The sequence below is a fragment of the Gallinula chloropus genome, assembly GCF_964237585.1.
Source record: "Gallinula chloropus genome assembly, chromosome: 3".
In the NCBI taxonomy this organism is placed as follows: domain Eukaryota; kingdom Metazoa; phylum Chordata; class Aves; order Gruiformes; family Rallidae; genus Gallinula; species Gallinula chloropus.
Window position 1 is genome coordinate 122,806,964 of NC_140087.1, and position 19,599 is coordinate 122,826,562.

The window sequence follows — 19,599 nt, forward strand, 5'->3', positions numbered from 1 at the left end:
GAGATGGAGCAAGATGCCCAGTGACTCACCAGGACTCCAGACCCGACACACGACTTTGCCAGCTCGTGCTGTCTGAACATGGTTTCTCTTCCTCAACGGAATAGCCAGAAAATCCTGACCTCTTCAGAGGTGTTTCTCACCTCCCTGCCTCTCCCCGGGCACACCAACTCCCCCCACGCCCCAACGTGCCCATCTCACCCTCATCTTCTTGTCCCTGAAGAGCAGCTTGTGGCCCGTTTCGTTCAGCTCCAGCCAGTCGATCCTGCTGTCGTGGCTGACAGTGCCAGCGCTGTAGCCACCAACCAGGTCCACTGGGAAAGAAGGGAAGGAAACTCTAAGTGCCTACGGTGCCTGAAAGTGCTGAAGGCCCAGTGCTGGCTGCTGTCCCGTGGGGACCAGGTGTCTGGGGCCTGATTAGGGCAGGAGCCCCTGGAAAACACCCTGTGACACGAACAGCAGAGCACGGCGACGCTGTGCTGTGAGCGGGCAGCAGTGTCACCACACTGAGCCACACAGAGTCTCTGCTCCAGGACGGGGTCACAGCCACCCCACAGCTCTGCACACGCCAGGCAGAGAACCTGCCAGCAGCAGGACAGGCTGGCCCGGGCACAGCGAGGGGGAAGGGGCCTTCAGGAGCCCCCCGGGGCTCGGCAGAGGGGCTGCAAAGCGACCCTCAGGCACAGGCCTTCTGCCTGGCACAGGGAAGGCGATGGGGAAGGCTGGCAAGGTGCAGGGAGGGAGGTGTGCACTCACCTGTGGCTATAGTCTTGATGTCTATCAGGTAAGCCAGCCTCTTGCTCTCCTCAGCACCCCTCTGCCGCCTCTCGTTGATACGGACACTGATGTGAAGGGAATGGTGACTGTTACCTGTGCAGCTCTCTAAATTCACTGGACTCAACCACATAGTCCCTCCAGGGTTACCCACAGCTCCCCCAGGCACACAGACCCTCTTGCAGTTCCCTGTGGCTCCTGCACAGCACCTGTGGCTGCCCCAAGAGAGAACAAACCCCTCTGATCCACGGCTTCACTCCAGAAGCTGCCCCTCTGGAACCAGGGTCCCAGAACCCCAGCCTGGTTTGTGTGGGAAGAGACCTCAAAGCCCATCTAGTTCCAACCCCCTGCCATGGGCAGGGACACCCCCCCAGCCCAGGGTGCCCCAAGCCCCATCCAACCCTGCCTTGAGCCCTGCCAGGGATCCCAGGGCAGCCCCAGCCTCTCTGGACACCCTGTGCCAGGGCTCCCCCCTCAGTGAAGAGTGTTTTCCATGTATCTAATCTAAATCTACCCTCTTTCAGTCTGAACCCATCCCCCTTGTCCTCTCACTATACTCCTCGATAAACAGCCCCTCTCCAGCTTTCCTGTAGGTACCTTTTAGGTACTGCCAGGCTGCAATAAGGTCTTCCCAGAGCCTTCCCCATGCTGGAAAAGGCCAAGCCTCTCAGCCTGGGTCCCCAGTAGCAAATGAGTTTCAGTGCTTCCACCCCTGAGCAGCCCATGATCCTCCCTCCTCTCGCCCAGAACATGAGGACGGTATTTCAGAGGGACAGTGGAGGCCTGGCCAGCATCTAGAGCCCCTGGCAATGCTGCCTGAGGACCAGCTGGATGCAGAGATGCCCAGGACATGCCCAGCAGCAGCCACATCAGGCTGCAGCACCCATGGAGCGGGGGAAATGGGCTCTGGCGCTTCGGGAGCTTTAGGAGCGTTAAGTGTGACCGAGTCCCCACCGGCCACTGTCAGCAGCAGACCAGTGTCGGGGGCTGTCCCCCACAGTGGGACGATTCCCAGTGCCTACAGGAGAGGCCAGGCTCACAGAAGCCCTGCCCTGGGGACAGGGGCAGGTGTAGCTCACCTGACAAGATGGGGGCTCATGAACTCTGTCCGGACGGACCCCAGGACGTCGTTGCTCCCGTATTCCACCAGCGTCAGCTCTCCAGCATTAAAGATCATGCAGACCTGAGGGTGACCAGGGAATACGCTCAGGGAAGAGCCAGGTGAGTGCACGTCCTTGCCAGTGAGGTAGAAAGAACCCCACTGCACCCAAGTCTAAATTCAGCCCCCCTGGGATGAGCAAGGAACTGTCCTTGGCTCTCTGCTGTGACTGCCAGCGGTTCCTTGGGGTGGGGATTGTAGCTGTGGGCCTCTCAGGCCTCCAGGAGCCAAGCTGCCCCCTGACAGCTGTATTCTGTATCCCTAGCATGCTCGTTGGCTCTTTGGTTGCTCCTCTCTCCTACAGGGTTAGGAGTTGGGTAACCTGGCAGCCCACACACTGAGTTTGTTCTGTGCCTGGCATGTGGAAAGGACAAGCATGGGGAGGCAGCAGATGGGGAACTGCATGGAGAGGGCAAGCCCAGGAGACTGCTGAGAATCAGGGTTTTGCAGGAGTGTGCCTGTCCCTTCTCCTGGCAGTGCACACAGAGCTTCACTCACCACTCAACTTACGTTCTCATTCTCGAAGAAGAACCTCTCGTTCCCTCCAGACCCTTGCCAGGACACCTGCAAGGCAACAGCACGGCCTGAGCAGGTGCTATGGGCTGTGGGCACTGTGGTCCTACAGCTCCCAACTCCCAGACAGACAGACAGACAGACAGAGTCACCCTGCAGAACTCCAGCTGTCAACGCTGCCGCTGGTATTCCCAGCTTGCAAGTCCCTCCCTTCCCTGCCCTTCCCACACCCCGCTCCCTGTTAGTGCTGCCTTCTGGGGAAGAGGCCTCTCCACACCCACACCCTCCCTCCAGCCTGCCCTCCCACAGCAGCCTCCACCTTCCTCACCTCAGGCAGCCTCCTGGCCTCTGAGACCCTGAATCTTCCCAGCACCAGTGTGACCCTGGTGGGGTGCAGGATCTCCACACCACGAGCAGCTGAACCCTTCCTTTGGGGGTCATGTCAGCAGTGACTGGTGGGCATAGTGACAGTATGGGGGGGAACTGGTTTGGGATTTGGGAAGAGTGCTGGATAATACACTAGTTACTGTGATGGCAAGTGGTCAGAGAGGCAGGAAACTGAAAGCCAAGGCTGCAGCTGCCCTCCTCCCTCCTTGGGCACGAGCTGCAGATCACCAAAGGGCTACTGAGCACTGGACCAGGCTGAGTCCCCAGCCCTGGGGGTGTTTAACAGGGGGGAGATGAGGTGCTGAGAGGTCTGGGTCAGCACAGGACAGGGATGGTTGGACTCCAGGAGCTCAAAGGGCTTTTCCAACCCTGGGATTCTGTGACTTCTTCAACAAAACTCCAGTGAGAGTTTCCAGTGAGACAGCAAGATGGTAACTGGACTCATCACAGCCCTGTTCGTTGTAAGGAGTGAGTTCAGTGGTGCAACTGGGAGAACAACTCCTCTGTGGGGTGTGATGTAGAGACACCTGGGACACAGCCTGGCCAGGTTTTCAGCTGGATTCCCAAGTATCACTATCCTCCAACTCACATCTCCAGTCAGATTCGACCAACCCATCCCAACTAGATTCTTATTCTGGGATTCTCATTCGTCATGAGTCTGATTTGAAAGTATAGATACCTGTGTGAGCAAAGCAAATACATCCAGAAGCATATTTAATGCCTTACATCAGACACTGAGCCGCTGCCCACGCTCTCCAGGTGAGACAGGCAGGCTCAGTGCTGAGCAGACAGTGAGGCTCAGGGTACAGACAGTCTGTGTGGATTATCAGGTGGCAGAAGTGACACTGGTATCAGCTGTGGTGCTGCAGTCACAGGGTTTGGGTTGGGTTGGTTTTAAACACACTAAGAGTCATGCATCCACACCTGGGTGTAGACGTGTAAAGCATCCTGCTTTGGGCTGCCCACCCAAGAAGGACCTTGATGAAGCAGAACAAGTTCATCAGAATGCCATCAAGATAACTGGGGCTGAGGGACTTGCACTGCAAAGAGAGGCTGAAGGCATTTGGCTGCTTCAGCCTGGAGAAGGGAGGGCTCAAAGACTCCTCTACTGACGTGGTGCTGGGTTTAGTTTGTCAGATGTGAAGGGTGAGAAATGGTGATGAATTAAAAGAGCAGCTCCAGTGAGACTCAGGAAAAGGCTGTGCCCCACCAGGACAGAGAACCTGGGGTCTGAGCAGTGACACCTCAACTCAATACTGACCTTCCTTTGGGTAGGAAGTTTGGTAAAAGACTTCCTAAGGTCCCTTTCAGCCTGAACCACTCTGTGATTCTTTGAAAAGCAGATATGCTGTTCCCCTGCAGAAAGCACACCCTTCAAGAGACAGAGCCAGGCATCCCCCTCTCCAGGGATGCAGCAGATTCTCCAGTACCTCACTGAGCTTGTTGGAGCTGATGTCACCCAGCAGTAACGTGTCTGAGGTATGGGCCACCAGGTACCTGTCCTTCCCCAAGATCTTCACCTCATCGATCTCATACCCATACTGGGACTTCACCACGACTCGGGTTCCTGTGGAGAGGTTCTTCACAATGACCTGGGGAAAGCAGGAGAAGCCAGATGAGGCACAGGGAAGAGCACAGACTGCCTGCCCCACGGCAGGTGATACTCGGGTATTGAGATGTCCCCACACATCATTTCACTCTGCTCTTTAAAACCACTCCTCCTGAATGGGATGAATTGCAGGGCCCCAAGGACGAGATGCCCTCTGAGCATCCTGCTCTCTCTCCACAGACCACAGAGGGCTGCTTGGCTGCCAGCTCACCCTTCCTGCCCAATTCTGAACAAGATGAAGTTGGCTGAAATTAAACCACCTCAGGAGCTGCGTTTGGCATGGAGGCACCCCGAGCACATTCACAAGCTGGGAAAGAAACCCCACTGTCTTTTCTCCCAGCCAGTTTCCCCCCTGTCCCTGGAACATCCCCTGTGCCTATCCTTACAAGCTGCTAAGAACAAACCATAGGCTCAGAACTCCAAACATCTCTGGTTTTAGCAAGCATCCCCCACGAGACATCACTTCAAAACCAAGCATCCCCCAGAGACGTCACCTCGCTGGGCATCCTCTTACCTGACTTGGTCCCACATACGTAATCTCAAATTTGTTTTTGTAAATGCTTCTGCGGAGGCAGCAGTCAAACTGTTCCACTCCTCCACACAGGGTGCCCTGGGGAGCACACACATTGCACACAGACAGTCAGCAATGCTAAGCAGACGTGTTCCAGACCACGCTGACACGAGGAGGATTCGAGGCCAGACAGAACCCACAGGTCCTGGATCAACACCCAAGATGCCCGAGGTCCCTGCCTGAGGACCAGCCCTGTCCTGACTTTCCTGGGAGAACAGAAAGATTGGGAAATTCTCAGAGAAACGGAGCTTCCCAGAGACTGGCAGGTACAGAGCAGAGGGACATGGCAGGTACCTGGCAGAGGGAGAGGAGGGTTAAAATCACCTTTATTCTCATCTTTCCCATTATCACCTCAGCTTCCTACTTCTCCCCCTCACAGACTCCCACCCTCTCCTCCCTTCCAGCAGGAGTCTTCCACCTCTCTCTCTTCACTTACAGCATCCCCATTCTTTCCACTGATCTCCCATCCCTTTGCCCCTTCCCCTCTGCAAGTTGTTCACATGTTCAGTTAAATCCCTGGGTGAGAAAACCCCAAAGGTTCTTGATTGCTGGACATAAAGATGAAAAAGCCATGAAAGAAAAACTGTAAATATCTACTCAACTAAATCACAGAATCACCAGGTTGGAAAAGACCTTTAAGATCATCAAGTCCAACCGTTCCCTGTCCTGTGCTAAACCAGATCCCTGAGCACCTCATCTCCCCCCTGTTCAACACCCCCAGGGCTGGGGACTCAGCCCCTCCCTGGGCAGCCTGTGCCACAGCCCCACAACTCTGCCAGGGAAGAACTTTGCCCTCCCAGCTGAGCTGACCCTGCCCTGGGGCAGCTTGAGCCCATTGCCCCTTGGCCCATCTCCTGGCCCCTGGCTGCAGAGACCATCGCCCACCTCTCTGCACCCTCCTGGCAGGGCAGGGGAGGTGGGGAGAAGGGCTCCCCTCAGCCTCCTGTAATATGGAAAAGATTTCAGGGAGATTCATTGAACGAGCTGTAAAGAGCTATCGAACTCAGAGAAAGGCAGATCAAGGCCCAGTGGCTGAGAGCAGAGGACAGACAGCTCTGCACTGAACACACAGACACAAACACAGGCACCCACCGCGCAGATGCGGGACCCGTCCCTCTTCCATGCCAGGGCTGTGATGGTGTAGAGGTGAGCGATCTCCTTGGGCTTCCCTTCCTCCCAGGCACTGCGGCGTGGGCTCCAGTTCAAAACCCTTAACCTGCAGGCGTGGAGGACAGGAAGAACTGAGTGCTGCTGAGGAAGGACACCCCAGGAAGGAACCCCAGGAAGGACACCCCGGGAAGGAATCCCCGGGAAGGACAACCCTGGAAGGACAACCCTGGAAGGAACCCCAGGAAGGACACTCCTGGAAGGAACCCCAGGAAGGACACCCCAAGAAGGAACCCCAGGAAGGACACCCCAAGAAGGACACCCCTGGAAGGAATCCCCAGGAAGGACACCCCAGGAAGGACACTCCTGGAAGGACACCCCAGGAAGGACACCCCAGGAAGGACACCCCAGGAAGGAATCCCCAGGAAGGAATCCCCAGGAAGGACACTCCTGGAAGGAATCCCCTGGAAGGACACCCCAAGAAGGACACCCCAAGAAGGACACCCCAGGAAGGACTCCCCAGGAAGGACACCCCAGGAAGGACACCCCAGGAAGGACACCCCTGGAAGGAACCCCAGGAAGGACACCCCAGGAAGGACACCCCTGGAAGGACACCCCAGGAAGGACACCCCAGGAAGGAACCCCAGGAAGGACTCCCCAGGAAGGACACCCCAGGAAGGAACCCCAGGAAGGAACCCCAGGAAGGAACCCCAGGAAGGACACCCCAGGAAGGAACCCCAGGAAGGACACCCCAGGAAGGACACCCCAGGAAGGACACCCCAGGAAGGACACCCCAAGAAGGACACCCCTGGAAGGACACCCCAGGAAGGACACCCCAGGAAGGACACCCCTGGAAGGACACCCCAGGAAGGACACCCCAGGAAGGAACCCCAGGAAGGACTCCCCAGGAAGGACACCCCAGGAAGGAACCCCAGGAAGGACACCCCAGGAAGGACACCCCAGGAAGGACACCCCAGGAAGGACACCACTGGAAGGACACCCCAGGAAGGACTCCCCAGGAAGGACTCCCCAGGAAGGACACCCCAGGAAGGACACCCCTGGAAGGACACCCCAGGAAGGACACTCCTGGAAGGACACCCCAGGAAGGAACCCCAGGAAGGAATCCCCAGGAAGGACACCCCAGGAAGGACACTCCTGGAAGGAATCCCCTGGAAGGACACTCCTGGAAGGAATCCCCTGGAAGGACACCCCAGGAAGGACACCCCAGGAAGGACTCCCCAGGAAGGACACCCCAGGAAGGACAGGCTGCCGTCGGGCCCCGTACCGGTCGTAGCTGCCAATGACGACGGACTGGCCGCCCGGGCTGGCGGCTGCGGTGGTGAACTCCCTCTCTGAGGGGTCCCTGCTGTAGTCCAGGGTTTGGATCACACTGCCCTCCTTCCCATAGGCCACGATCTTCTTGTCACAGCCGGCAGCCACGATGCTGTTGGAAGCCCAGGCGAGGGCATAGGGAGCACAGGGATGCACCACCAGCTTCCCCTGCAGAGGACAAGAGAGGAGGGCGTGAGAACAGGGGTGGCTCTACCAGAGAATCACAGACAAGGTTGGAAAAGACCTTTAAGGTCATCAAGTCCAACCAATCCCATCCTGAGCTAAACCAGATCCCTGAGCACCTCATCTCCCCTCTGTTAAACACCCCCAGGGGTGAGGACTCAGGCCCTCCCTGGGCAGTCTGTGCCACAGCCCCACAACTCTGCCAGGGACACACGTACAAACACCTAACTTCCCCTCTAAACCACACTCAGTGTATCCCAAAGCATCTCATCACTGTTCTGCCCTCACAAACGCTCCATAAAAACCATGCCAGTAAGCACAGACTGCAGCTCCTCTCTGGATCTGCACTCCTTCCACAGCCTGATCCCATTCCAGAGCTCGTGAGCTGGGGAGTAGGCTGGGCACACAGGAACTCTGCTCCCTGAAGGAGGATCTCCCATACCTGTGATTCACCTGAGCCCTCATCATCGAAGAAGAAGCGCACTATGGTTCCATCTGCATGGCCAGACAGGATTCCCTTCCCCGACACACTGCAAGGAAACACAGGCAGGGTGATGTGAGACTCACACCTTTGCTTTCACATCCCTGACCAGAGGAGCCAGTCCTGGGGTTGTTGCTGATGTTCCCTGTCAAAGGAACCTTCACCAGAGACAAGCTGGGTGACAAACACGAGGATCTCTAGTCCCTGTGTTGGTGTCTGCAAAAACAAAGCAGGGAAAAGCATGGGGAGTGGAAGGGAGAGCAGCCAGCTGAGCATCTTCATCATGTGAAACCTCAGTAACCAGCTTCCTGCACCACTAAAACAGAGAGGCTGGATAATCTGAAGCAGAATAATGGCCCAGCACACAATGTCTTACAGCAAAGCACATCAAACAAGCCTTGGATTGGACCTGTCCAGGGACTGGGGCTGGGTATCATCCCTAAAAGCAACACTGTTCAGAGATAGAACCTCTGGACAAACACTCCAGGCCCTCGTGTGCAGCACCGGTGGCCCTGTGCAGCTCTTGACAGGGGCAGGGAGAAGAGAGGAAGGAAGGGAAAACCATCCCCCAGGACCTGCACCCAGAAAGCTTCAGCCCTCCGTGGTGACTCCCACACAGAGCAGGAGCCCCCTGAACGCTGCAGGAATCCAGGTGTCCCCCCTGTCCTGTGTCTGTCACCAGCCCCACGGTCACAGCACGAGGTGTGCTCAGCAATTAAAGCTGGGGGGGGAGGATGGGGAAGAGGAGGGAAACAGGGAGGAGAGGCAGGGGAAGGGGAGGGGTGTGCAGAGAGAGAGGAAAGAGAAACCTTCTGGAATAGAGGCAAAGGCAGGCAGACTGCAGAGGGATTTCTCAGCACCTTCGAGCTTTCTCCATCTGTTTAGTGCTCAGGACCAGGAAGGACCATTTGCTGCAAGTCCCACTGCTGGGACTGTGACTTAGCTTGGACTTTGCAGGTAAAGGATAGTAAGGCAGATAAAATTAAACCTTCATTAAAATAATTAAGGCATTTTGTGGTTATTTCTCTAATGACAGCCTAGTCACAGCTTTACCTGGCACGATGGAACAGGTTGCCCAGAGAGGGGGTGGGTGCCCCGTCCCTGGGGGTGTCCAAGGCCAGGTTGGCTGGGGCCCTGGGCAACCTTGTGTAGCTCCAGGCCTGGAGGTTGGTGTCCCTGCCTGTGGCAGGGGGTTGGAGCTCTGGGACCCTTGGGGTCCCTCCCAACCCAGACCAGTCTATGATTCTATGGCTCTATGCTTTCACCCTTCTCTGGCCCTCACCCCTGACTCATGTCAGCCATCAGCCAGACCAGGCTGACAGGTCCCATCCTCACCAAGTCACCATGTAAATACATCCATTTATCTGTGAGTAATGGGGCACTGCAGCACAGCCAGGGAGAGGTCAGATTTGAGGAAGGAATTCCTCCTGGAAAGCATTCCATTGTCTCAACAAGGAACCAACAGCAGGAAGGTGACTCTGGCTGCTGCCATACTCACTTGGAAGTCAGCGAGACCACGCAGGAATCTGTCCCATAGATGGTGGAAGACTTGTTGTTCTTTGTGTTTGCTAAGCGAACCTGGGAAAGAGAATCCCATCAGAGCTGCTCCTGCCTCAGGACCTGCACTTCCCTTCCCACATCCCCTGAGGTTTCCCAGCCCCTGGCAGCACCAGGAATCACAGGATGCTGGGGAAGAAGTGGGAAAGTCAGAGCCACAGGTCCACGTCTCTAGAAGGGATTGGGAAGAGGAACAAAGGGTCCAGTAGCAGCTCCAAGGGCTACCTGGGAGCCACAGAACTCACACCAGTGCTGCGATCCCTCTGTGGCTATTCTGTGCCCAGGGAGGCACAGAAATGGCTCCTTCCCCACAGCCCAGGTGCCCACAGGCCCTGGCAGCCCTGGCATGGGAAAGAAAACCAGGCAAATCTCTACCTTTCCTTCTGCAAGCCCAAAGACAATGACATTCTCCGCTGGCCACAGCAGGCAGGTCACGGCGCTCTGCCAAAGGGGGAGGCAAAGAGAGAGATGAGACCTCTGCCCTCCTTAGCTCCATAAGACAGCTCATCAACACTGAGACCCCTCAGACCAAGGAAGAGAAGAGATGGTGGCACCTGGACAGACCTTAAGGCAGGACTGGGGGTCTCCATGCTGGTGCTTAACCCGGGTAATAGTGAGGGGGGGGTAAACCAACAGGCTCGGGGGGTAAAGCAGGGCTCAGTCACATCAGAGGGGCTCGGTGTGGGTGCTCTTGTGGGAGGATCACCTATTGACCTGGTGTGTGGTTTTCCACAGGCCATTGTGGAATGCACAAAATGGATTTCAGGAGACTTTTTGCAGCAAGAAGTATAAAACATCAAGAATAGTTTGACTCTGCCAGCTTCTGCAACAGATAAGAGAATATCTGCACACTGGCTCTTCACCTGATGAATCAGAAATGCCCTTTGATTTTTCATTTCCAAGTCAGGTGGTTACCAGACCCTGCCAAGCAGCCCAGGCACAAACACACTCACTACATCCAAGCCAAAGGTATTCCCAAAATCTGAGCTGGGGGCCAGGATGGGTAATGCTGACCCTGAAACCCACCACAGGAGAGGTAATGAAACCATTTCACACTTAAACTGAAGAATTCTGGTTGGTAGGAAGGCTGGTGTTTGGCACTGTGCCACCAGCACTGGCCCCACTGACTCATCCAGCCCATTTTAAGCATCTCAGGCTGCTTCAGACATGTGCACACCCTCCTTTGTGCACCTCACCTTCTATCACCCACTCCTGCCATTCCGCAAACGCAGCTGCAATCAGACACCAAAACATCCCTGGGTACCCAAGCTGCTCCTCATTTACCTGCCCATTCTGTATTCCACCTGTTTCCCAGACACCCACACACCTCCCTCAGGTCAGCCAGACCGTTACTCTCAGCCCAACACAGCCACGAGCAGCTCCACAGCAGCTCCGAAACGAGCCCCACAGAGCAGTGCTGTGCTCCAGGGGCTCAGCCTGACCCCCTGGCAGGACACCCTGTGTGCCAGCAGAGCCAAGGGGGCCCACTGCACACACAAGGTGTAGAGGAGCACCCAGCAGCGTTTGTGAATGGCAGGGGAGGGAAGGGGCTCGAGAAATTCTCCTTCAGACTGACTGGACACAGCAGGAACGTGGAAATAGGAGTGTTTGGTTAGAGGGAAAAACCAGACACAGTGACAAACCCCACACATAGAGCATGAGAACAAAGGAAGGATTTATTGCAATAGAACTGGTAGGAAAGCAGTGGGAAGAGAGGAATAAACTGCTACAGTACAAGTACCCAGAGCTGCAGGAAGGCACAGCATCTCGGCTCAGGAGAGGTGAGCAGCCTCCCCACAGCTGACAGCCAGGATCTGCAGCACAGAGAGCAGGGGCAGGGGCCAGGGCCCCCAGCAGCAAGCAATAAACAGGGAAAGGACTCTCCAGCAAGGCTACAGGTACCCACACACGGGATAACCACGATGCTCGGGAAAGGGAGGAGTGGACACCACGCCCCCCTTGCTCCCTGTGCCTCAGGACACTCTCCCAGCGCCGTGACAGGCAGCACAGCAGCTCCACCACAGAGCCGACCAGCAGCTGGCTTCCCTGACAGCCACAGAAGCACAGGGGCTGCCGCCCTGCACCCAGAGTGTGTGTTCAGAGGGGGCAGAGACCCTCCTAAGCTGCCCTAGGAGCAGCCACCGTGGTGGGCACGACCCAACCCTTTGTATCCAGAGGCTGAGGCTGCGCTTCACCCCAGAGCAGCTGGAGAAAGCCTGGCACAGAGCCTCCAGCAACTCCAGCTGGAGCAGCTCTGCCTGGGTCTCCCAGGGGTTTTGGCCAGGGGGATGGTTCCTCCTAACTGGCCCTGGCCACCCCAGAGGCACACCTAGCAGCCAACTCCTCTAGTGACCCAGGGAAAGCAGGGGTCACGGTGTGACAGCCACTGGCTGGGAAGCCCATGGCAGCTGCTGGGCACTGGCTCCCGAGGGCAAAGGAGCCTGGGCACTGAGTTTCCTCATGCAGCTGGCTGGCTGTGCAAGGGATTTGTAACAGAGACCACCTCTCCCATCAACCCCCGGACACGCCTGGCCAGACACCTCCCGAGCAGGCTGCTGTCTGCACAGCCAGAGCAGCAGAACACAAAGAAGCCCAAGGAAAAATCCCAACCAAAGTTACCCACCCGAGGCCTTTGAGTGTGTGGAAGCTGCAGTCTGACTGAATCCCACACTCTTTACCTTTTGGTTGATAAGGAATCTCAGGGCTTAGTTGCCAACCTGTGACAAATCCTTGGGCTCAGAGTCTCCTCTTTTTCCATTAAAACAGTCTGCCCACTGATACCTGAAGCAGACCCAGAGCTTTGTAACCGACTGCACTGATCACTCACCAAGTAATTACCGTGTTTACCTGGGCATTATGAGGCCTCTGAAGCTTGGCAAGCAACACATGCCTCAGAATGTAAAGATTTTGTTAGGATCTACCTGCATCCCTTGGAGATCAAGTACCACTGTCTGGCTGAGTACACCCGTGAGCAGGAGCAGGTTGTCTTTATCTTATGTTTGCTGGAGGAAATGGAGTTAAAGGGCAGTCTGGGGCTCACCGTTTGGATGAACTTGTTGCATATCACCTTCTTGTCCCCCCTGCAGAAAAGGGCAGACAGACAATTAGTACCAGCACAGTCAGTAAGGCTGCCCAGGCTGGTCACCCTGCCCCTGGGGTTCCAGCTCCTCCAGCACAGCCCAACACACACTGTGTGAGCGTCGGATGCTGGTGGTGAATCACCAGCCAGCTTTGGGCTGAAAATTAACAAACAAAGCAAAAACAGCCTCTGAGCTTCCAGAACCCTGACCACCTGCCCTTCCCAGCACCTCCCTCACCAAACACACCAGCACAGTGCAGCTCCACACCTACGAAGAGGGAGACAGCGGCTGGGGCTCTGCAGCTCCCTGGCAGCTCGGCCAGCACAGGGCTCCAGAAGGGCTGGGTTGGAGGAAATCCCACCTTCTGCCCACCATGGGAGCACCCGAGGGGCTCAGAATCACAGAACCACAGAGCTGGGGGGGTCGGAAGGGACCTCCCGAGCTCATCGGGTCCAGCCGCACGCTGCCCCCCGGGCTCACCACTCCTCTCCGATCCTGTACACGTAGACGATGTTGTCCGTCTGGCCGATGGCGATTTTGGTGGAGTCCGGGGAGAAGGCCATGCCTTTCACCGCGTAGCTCCTGCGGCCGAACTGCGGGGGCGGCAGCGTCAGCCGCGGGCGGGCCCGCACCAGCGCCGGGGCGGCGGCGGGACGGGCCCCGGGCCCCCTCACCTTGGCGTCCGCGGGCTTGGTGGAGAACTTGTCGCGCCGCTCGCCCTGCTCGTCGTACAGCAGCACCACCCGCTCCGCCGTGCACACGGCGAACCGGGCGCTGCTGGCCGACCAGGCCATGCAGGTCACCCGCGCCGTGCCGTCCTGCGCGGCCGCGCAGCCTCAGCGCGGCGGGGCCTGCGCCCGGCACCGCTCATCCCGCCGCTCCCCCCGGCCCGGCACCGCTCATCCCCCGCCCGCTGCTCCCCCTGCCCGGCCCCGCTCCCCCCGGCCCGGCCCCGCTCATCCCGCTCCCCCCGGCCCGGCACCGCTCATCCCCCGCCCGGGACCGCTCATCCCCCGCCTGCTGCTCCTCCTGCCCGGACCGGCTCCCCCCTCTCCCCTCGTCCGGCCCCGCTCCCCCCGGCCCGGCCCGGCCCCGCTCATCCCGCCGCTTCCCCCTGCCCGGCCCCGCTCATCCCGCTCCCCCCGCCCGTCCCGTCCCGACCGACCTGCGGGGCCAGCAGAGTCCGCACGTGCCGGAGCCGCATCGCGCCGAACGCCCGGACCGGGACCGGGACCGGGACCGGGAGGGCCCGCGCCGCCGCCGGCCTCGCCCCGCCCCTCCCCGCCCCCCGTTGCCGCGGCAACCCCGTCGCCTCCGCCGCTGCTGTCGTCATCGCGCCGATCCCGGTGGCGTCCGGAGCCCGGCGGGACGGGCGGGATTCCGGTTCCGTTATGGAGGCGCTGCGGGCGGCGGGCCGCGCCGTGCTGCGGAGCCCGCGCCTCGCCCGCCACGGGCTGGGGCTCCGCCGGCGCCGCAGTGAGTGCGGGGTAACGGGCCGGGGTCCTGCGGGATGCGGGATGGGGCGGGATGCGGGGGCTGCCCGCCGCAGCGAGCGGGACGGGGTCCTGCGGGGTGGGATGCGGGACATCGCTCCGGGCAGGGAACCCCCTCTGGTCGGGGTGTGTGGTGGGGGGAGGGATGGGAGGGTGGGATGCGGGGGCTGCCCGCTGCGGGGAGCGGAGCGGGGCTGCGGGGCAGGCAGCGGCCGTACCTGCGGGAGGGCTGCGGTGCTGCTTGCCCGGCTCTCCGCCCGTCATCCTCCCGGTGGTACCCGGGGCCAGCGCCCCGCGTCTGCCAGGACCCTCCCCGGCCGCACCGCACGGGGATCAAGAGCTGAAGGGTGGGACCCAGGGGCCATGGGCAGCCTCTGCTCAGTGTCTGTGGGGACAGGACAAGGGGCCATGGGCTCAAGCTGGAGCCCAGGGAGTTCCCCCCAGTGTGGGGAAGAACTTCTTCCCAGTGAGGGTGAGGGAGCCCTGGGACAGGCTGCCCAGGGGGTGTGGAGTCTCCTTCTCTGGAGAGATTCCAGCCCCTGTCCTAGGGACCCTGCTTGGGCAGGGGGTGGGACCCCAGGGGCTCTGGGGGGGTCCTTCCAACCCCTACATCTCTGTGATTCTGTGTGGCACGAAGTGCTGGTGGGATGGAAGCCAGAGATGCTGAGGAGTGTCCTGAGGGAATCTTACCCCAGTGGGCACAGACTCTGCCCTTTGGTTTTGTGTTTGGGGTTATTTTTTAATTTATTTTTCTCGACTGCAGCAGTGGGTTTTGAAAAGAGAGGAGACAGGAGACAGAAGCCAGCGCCCCTTTAATTCTGTGACCTGCAAAGTGATGCACAGGGGAGCTCTCTCTCCTTCCTCTGTGCGCTGGAGTTCATCCTCCAAACGTGTCTTCCCGAAAGCTCGTTTGCATCCCTGAAATAGCAGCCTGAGCTCCTCCTTCACACAGGCTTGGTGGAGCAGTTGCTTCGCCCTCACTGTGGATGGACAAGCTGCCTGTCCCTTGGCAGCCCACTGCCTGCCAGAGGGATTGGGGCAACCTGGGGGTCTGATCTGGCCGAGTGTGGCAGCAGATGCTGCTGCTCCCGAGGGGTGCCAGCGCTCGGGTGGGTGCCGGTAGCACCCTGCTTGTGGAGACACAGGGGTGCAAGGTTTGTGCAGCTGGCAGTGACCCCCTCACACCCTGAGGTCCTGTGCCGAGATGCAGGAGCTGTCTGTGCTGACAGAGCCGGTACCTCCAGGGATGGAGGACCCTGAAGGGGAACTGTCCTTCCCAAGGACGTCAGGAGTGCCCTGCGGAGTGCAGGTGTCAGCACTGCTGCTGGGACAGGGGAGCTGCAGCGAGGTGGGGTGGCTGTGCTGGGGCTGCCGTGGGTGTAGGGCTGCTGAGGTGTTTCTGTCTCTGCAGAGCTTCCCGAGACCTGGGCCGACATGCAGGAGCCGCTGCTTGAGGGGATGTGCTTCACGCTCAAGTACCTGGGGATGACGCTGGTAGAAAAGCCCAAAGGGGAAGACATGGCTGCTGCTGCCATCCGCAGGATCGTGGCCACGGTGAGAGCTGGCCCGGGGCCCTCCCTCCCTGCTGTGCTGGGGTGGAGAAAAGCCCGTTCCCAGCCCCCAGACTCGGGGAAGGGCCCGTGTCCCAGCCCCAAAGCCACTGAGGAACCCAGTTCCTGAGAGCAGGGTGCCATGTGGAAGGCTGGCCAGCCTCTGCCTGCGTGCTGGGGGGAAGCTATCCCCTGGGGGACAGCCACCACTGCCTGTGCCTGCCCCAGGGACGTGGCCAGGAGCAGAGCTGGGCTGTCACAGCATGGTGGGGTGCTGGGGGAGGTGGGTCTGTCCTCTCCTGTGTGCAGGGTTCCAGGGGTGTTCTGTGGAGGTCGTGCCTGATCCCCGGGCTCTGCTTGCCCACCCCTATAGCAGGAGCCTTCACAGCAAGGGTCCGTGTGGGTGGCATTCCATACGGAGTCTGGGGGGCTTCTGTCAGCGAGGGGGGGTGAAGACCCTTGCCAGATTGGCAGAGGTATCTGGTGTCTCCCTACTGCCAGGCACGGGTGGGAGCTCGCAAGTTCCAGAAGGTGATTCTGACAGTGTCTCCAAGGGGCATCTCGCTGCAGGATGCAGACACCAAGGAGATGGTTGAGAACATCTCCATCTACAGGTGGGCATGGCACGTGGAGGGCCCGGGCTTTGCTGGGATCTTGAGCAGCCAGGGAGGGCTGGGCCTTCACTCAGGGTACCTTCGAGCTTGGGTCTTCCTCTGGCTCCCTGAAGCCCGTGCTCTCCCCCCTGCTGTGAGGAACAGCACTGCCTGGGGCTAAATGCCTGAGGGGTCCTGGGCAGCCTGGGGTTCATCCCTCAGTTCATCCCTCTTTCTCTGGGCCCTGCTTGTCTCTTACCATAGAATGGGTTGGGTTGGGTTGGAAGGGGCCCTACAGATCATCTAGTCCGTATCCCCTGCCACAGACAGGGACATTTTCCCCCAGCCCAGGGTGCCCCCAGCCCCATCCAGCCTGTCCTTGAGCCCTGACAGGGATCCTGGGCAGCCCCAGCTTCTCTGGGCACCCTGTGCCAGAGCCTCCCCCTTCATAGTGAAGAGGCTTCCTGCATTCAGGCAGGATGTCAGGGCTGATGGCTGAAAGGCCCCACAGTTAGGGCAGGACTGCGTGTCTCCACGGGCACAGGATGCCTCTTCTGGTGTGAAGATGCCAGGTGCAGTGGCAGATGGACAGACTGCAGCTCGCTCAGGCTGCTGAAGGCAGTTGCTGCAGGAGCTGAGTGTTCGGGTTTGGTCTGTTGGGTGTTCCTACTGCTGCCAGCTGTGCCTTGGCTGTGTCGGGCGTCTGTGGGTGCTGGGTGTGAGGGGAGTGTGGCTGCAGGCTGGTGGCTCGATGGGAAGCAGCGACAGGACGTCTCGGTGGTGCAAAATTTGGGTCTCAGCACCAGGGCTGATGCCAAGGAGGAGCATCCAGGGCTGATGCCAAGGAGGAGCATCCCGCTGCCGGGCCTCCAGCCGTGGCTGTGGAGGCGATTACCTGCCCTTTGTGCTCCTTTAGTCTCAGTGCTTGAGCTCGGACATGGGGCCAAACTGGGCATGGGAGGACGGGCAGCACGCCCTGGCAGCGCCGGAGAGCGCCGGTGCCTGCAGCCATCGCTTACCAGCTGTAGGAGCCAGGCAGCCTCTGGCCCTTGCCGGGGGAGCGGGCTGCCTGGCTGCCTAGGGCAGATGAAAGCCTCAGGCTGGGGCACAGCAGCAGACCCGTGTGGGGCCCCTCCTCGCCCTGAGCAGCCCCTCTCTGCCGGCAGGATCTCCTACTGCACGACAGACAAGCTGCAGAACAAAGTCTTCGCTTACGTTGCGCAGAGCCAGGAGAGCGGGGCGCTGGAGTGCCATGCCTTCCTCTCACCCAAGAAGAAGATTGTGAGTGCTTCCCTCCTGCTCTGGACTGGGTGAGGGAAGGGTGGGAGCAAGGGCTTTCCACGAGGGAAGGCCTGAGCCTCTGCGTGCCTCAGCTGAAAGGGAGCCGGGCAGCCTGTGTGCTCAGGCCCCGCAGAGGCGGGCGGAGAGCAGGAGGAGGTCCCCTGTCCTCCGGCAGCTCCTCGGGGTGGCTGTCCCTCCTGGCTACAGACACAGCACGGACACCAGCCTTGTGTGTGTGTGTGTGTGCCGCAGAGAAGGGCAGTGGGGGAGGCCCGGGGGCTCCTGGGTTTCATGGCAGTGGGGTTTTCCTGGCTCAAGGGCCTGGATGGACACAGACGTCCCCCCTTTCCTGTGCACAGGCCCAGGCTGTGACTCTGACTGTGGCCCAGGCCTTCCAGATGGCACTCGATCTCTGGGAAGCGGCACACACAGGTAGGAGAAGCTTCTCTGGCCTTCCCTCTGCCTAGCGCTGGGATCGGCGTCTCCGGTGTGGGACCCTGCCTTGGGCTGGGGGCAGGGAGGGGGTTTGCTGCCTGGCCGTTGGGACACATGGAGCAGGGAGTGATGTCCCTGCTGGGGTGCCCTCTGGCACTGCCCCACGCAGGGACCCTGCCCTGTCTGTGCCTGGGGCAGGGTGGGGGTGTCCCCACTGTCTGTGCCGAACTCCTCTGCGCTGCTGAGCCCTGTTTGCACCCTGCCCTGAGCAGCATCCCCTGTTTGCACCCTGCCCTGAGCACCGTGGGGCTGCGTGTCCCCTGCCCGTGCACCCCTGGCTGGGCCTTCTCCAGGGTGCCAGCACTGACTGCTGCTTTTGCCCTGTCCCAGGCTCGAGGCAGGAACAGGCCCTTCACCCTCCATGTGTCCTGGAGAGCAGCGAGCCCAGCAGACCAAGTGAGCCAGCCCCCCCGGGGAGCCCTCCCTTCAGGCACCAGTTTGGGGTACAGTATGTACAGTCTGGCCCATGCCCAGGGTTGTCTCGCATTAGGGCAGGAAAAGAGTAACCCTTCTGCAGCTCGCTCCCCCTGGCCTCCCAGGACCCCTCCCAGGGCCCTGCAGGTGTGCAGCCCCTCGCACTCGTGGTGCCCTGCCGTGCAGAGGGGCACCGTGCCCTGCCTGGCTCCCCAGGCCCGTGCGGGTCCTCAGGTGGCTGTTGCTCCAGGAGCTCCTGTCAGGCCCGGCATTGCTGCAGCCTCAGCCCTGCTCTGCTGGCACTGTCACACAGGGAGCTGGGACCTGCCCTGCACACATAGTGCCAAGGCTAGGGGTGAGACCCTGTTGCCAAAGGAGGGGACCCTTTGGCCACTGTCCTGCCAGCCTGGGTGAGGGCTCAGCCCTGCCCCCCTGCACACCTCCTGCATGTCCAGAGCCGGGCAGAGCATCACCAGGGCTGCCGGTCTGGCCATGTCTCTGCCCAGGAGCCTCTGGATGCTTGGCCTCGGCCTCGTGTTCCAGTGCCTGGCAGTGCCTGGGGTCACACTTGCTACAGCCTGCTTGGTGGTGGTCCTCTCCCTACCCCTCTGCTGCAAGCTGTGCTCACCCACTCTGTGGGCAGCCGCTGCCTCAGCTCGTTCCCTCGTCCCAGCCTGTGTCTGGTGCTTCACTGGCTGGAGGGGGGGGTAAGAGGGGTCATGATCTGTCCCCATGTGTGGCTGAAGCCTGGGATCTCCAGCAGCCCGGCGCTCCCCGCTGCCTGCAGGCATGCTTCCTGCCATGCCTGGTGGTGACTGTCTTGTGAAGGGGCTGGGGACTGACCCACTGCTCCAGAATGGACTCTGGGCAGCCCAGCCTCACTGCTGGCAGAGACCTGCCCAGGCAGTGAGCTGTCACGGTGGCCTTCTGGTCTGTCTGTCTGTTTGCCAGGAGTTGGAAGAGGAGGAGGAAGATGATGACGTGGGTGAAACTTCGTCTGGGTAGGTGGCGAGCTGCTGCTTG

At 59.8% G+C, this 19,599-nt stretch overlaps 2 protein-coding genes across 2 annotated transcripts in view; one reads left to right on the forward strand and one right to left on the reverse strand.

Moving 5' to 3' along the window:
• IFT172 (intraflagellar transport 172) overlaps positions 1-13,954 on the reverse strand; it is a gene marked incomplete at its 5' end in the record, with an annotated part of 38,103 nt that extends 24,149 nt beyond the window's left edge. The window contains 15 exons of the mRNA XM_084262369.1: positions 199-311; positions 754-839; positions 1,851-1,954; positions 2,441-2,494; positions 4,261-4,422; positions 4,954-5,049; positions 6,103-6,226; positions 7,403-7,617; positions 8,075-8,162; positions 9,612-9,691; positions 10,046-10,111; positions 12,711-12,750; positions 13,231-13,343; positions 13,425-13,568; positions 13,916-13,954. Of these exons, the coding sequence (XP_084118495.1) occupies positions 199-311; positions 754-839; positions 1,851-1,954; positions 2,441-2,494; positions 4,261-4,422; positions 4,954-5,049; positions 6,103-6,226; positions 7,403-7,617; positions 8,075-8,162; positions 9,612-9,691; positions 10,046-10,111; positions 12,711-12,750; positions 13,231-13,343; positions 13,425-13,568; positions 13,916-13,954 (1,524 nt within the window). The remainder of the gene's footprint in view (positions 1-198; positions 312-753; positions 840-1,850; positions 1,955-2,440; positions 2,495-4,260; positions 4,423-4,953; positions 5,050-6,102; positions 6,227-7,402; positions 7,618-8,074; positions 8,163-9,611; positions 9,692-10,045; positions 10,112-12,710; positions 12,751-13,230; positions 13,344-13,424; positions 13,569-13,915) is intronic.
• Positions 13,955-14,141: 187 nt separating this feature from the next.
• On the forward strand, positions 14,142-19,581 carry LOC311189539 (low density lipoprotein receptor adapter protein 1-like; the record flags this gene model as incomplete). The annotated part of the gene is made up of 7 exons (XM_084261202.1): positions 14,142-14,226; positions 15,655-15,797; positions 16,295-16,407; positions 17,553-17,667; positions 18,027-18,099; positions 18,493-18,605; positions 19,528-19,581. The coding sequence occupies 7 exons, from the start codon at positions 14,142-14,144 to the stop codon at positions 19,579-19,581; spliced, it is 696 nt and encodes a 231-aa protein (XP_084117328.1).
• Positions 19,582-19,599: the final 18 nt, after the last annotated feature.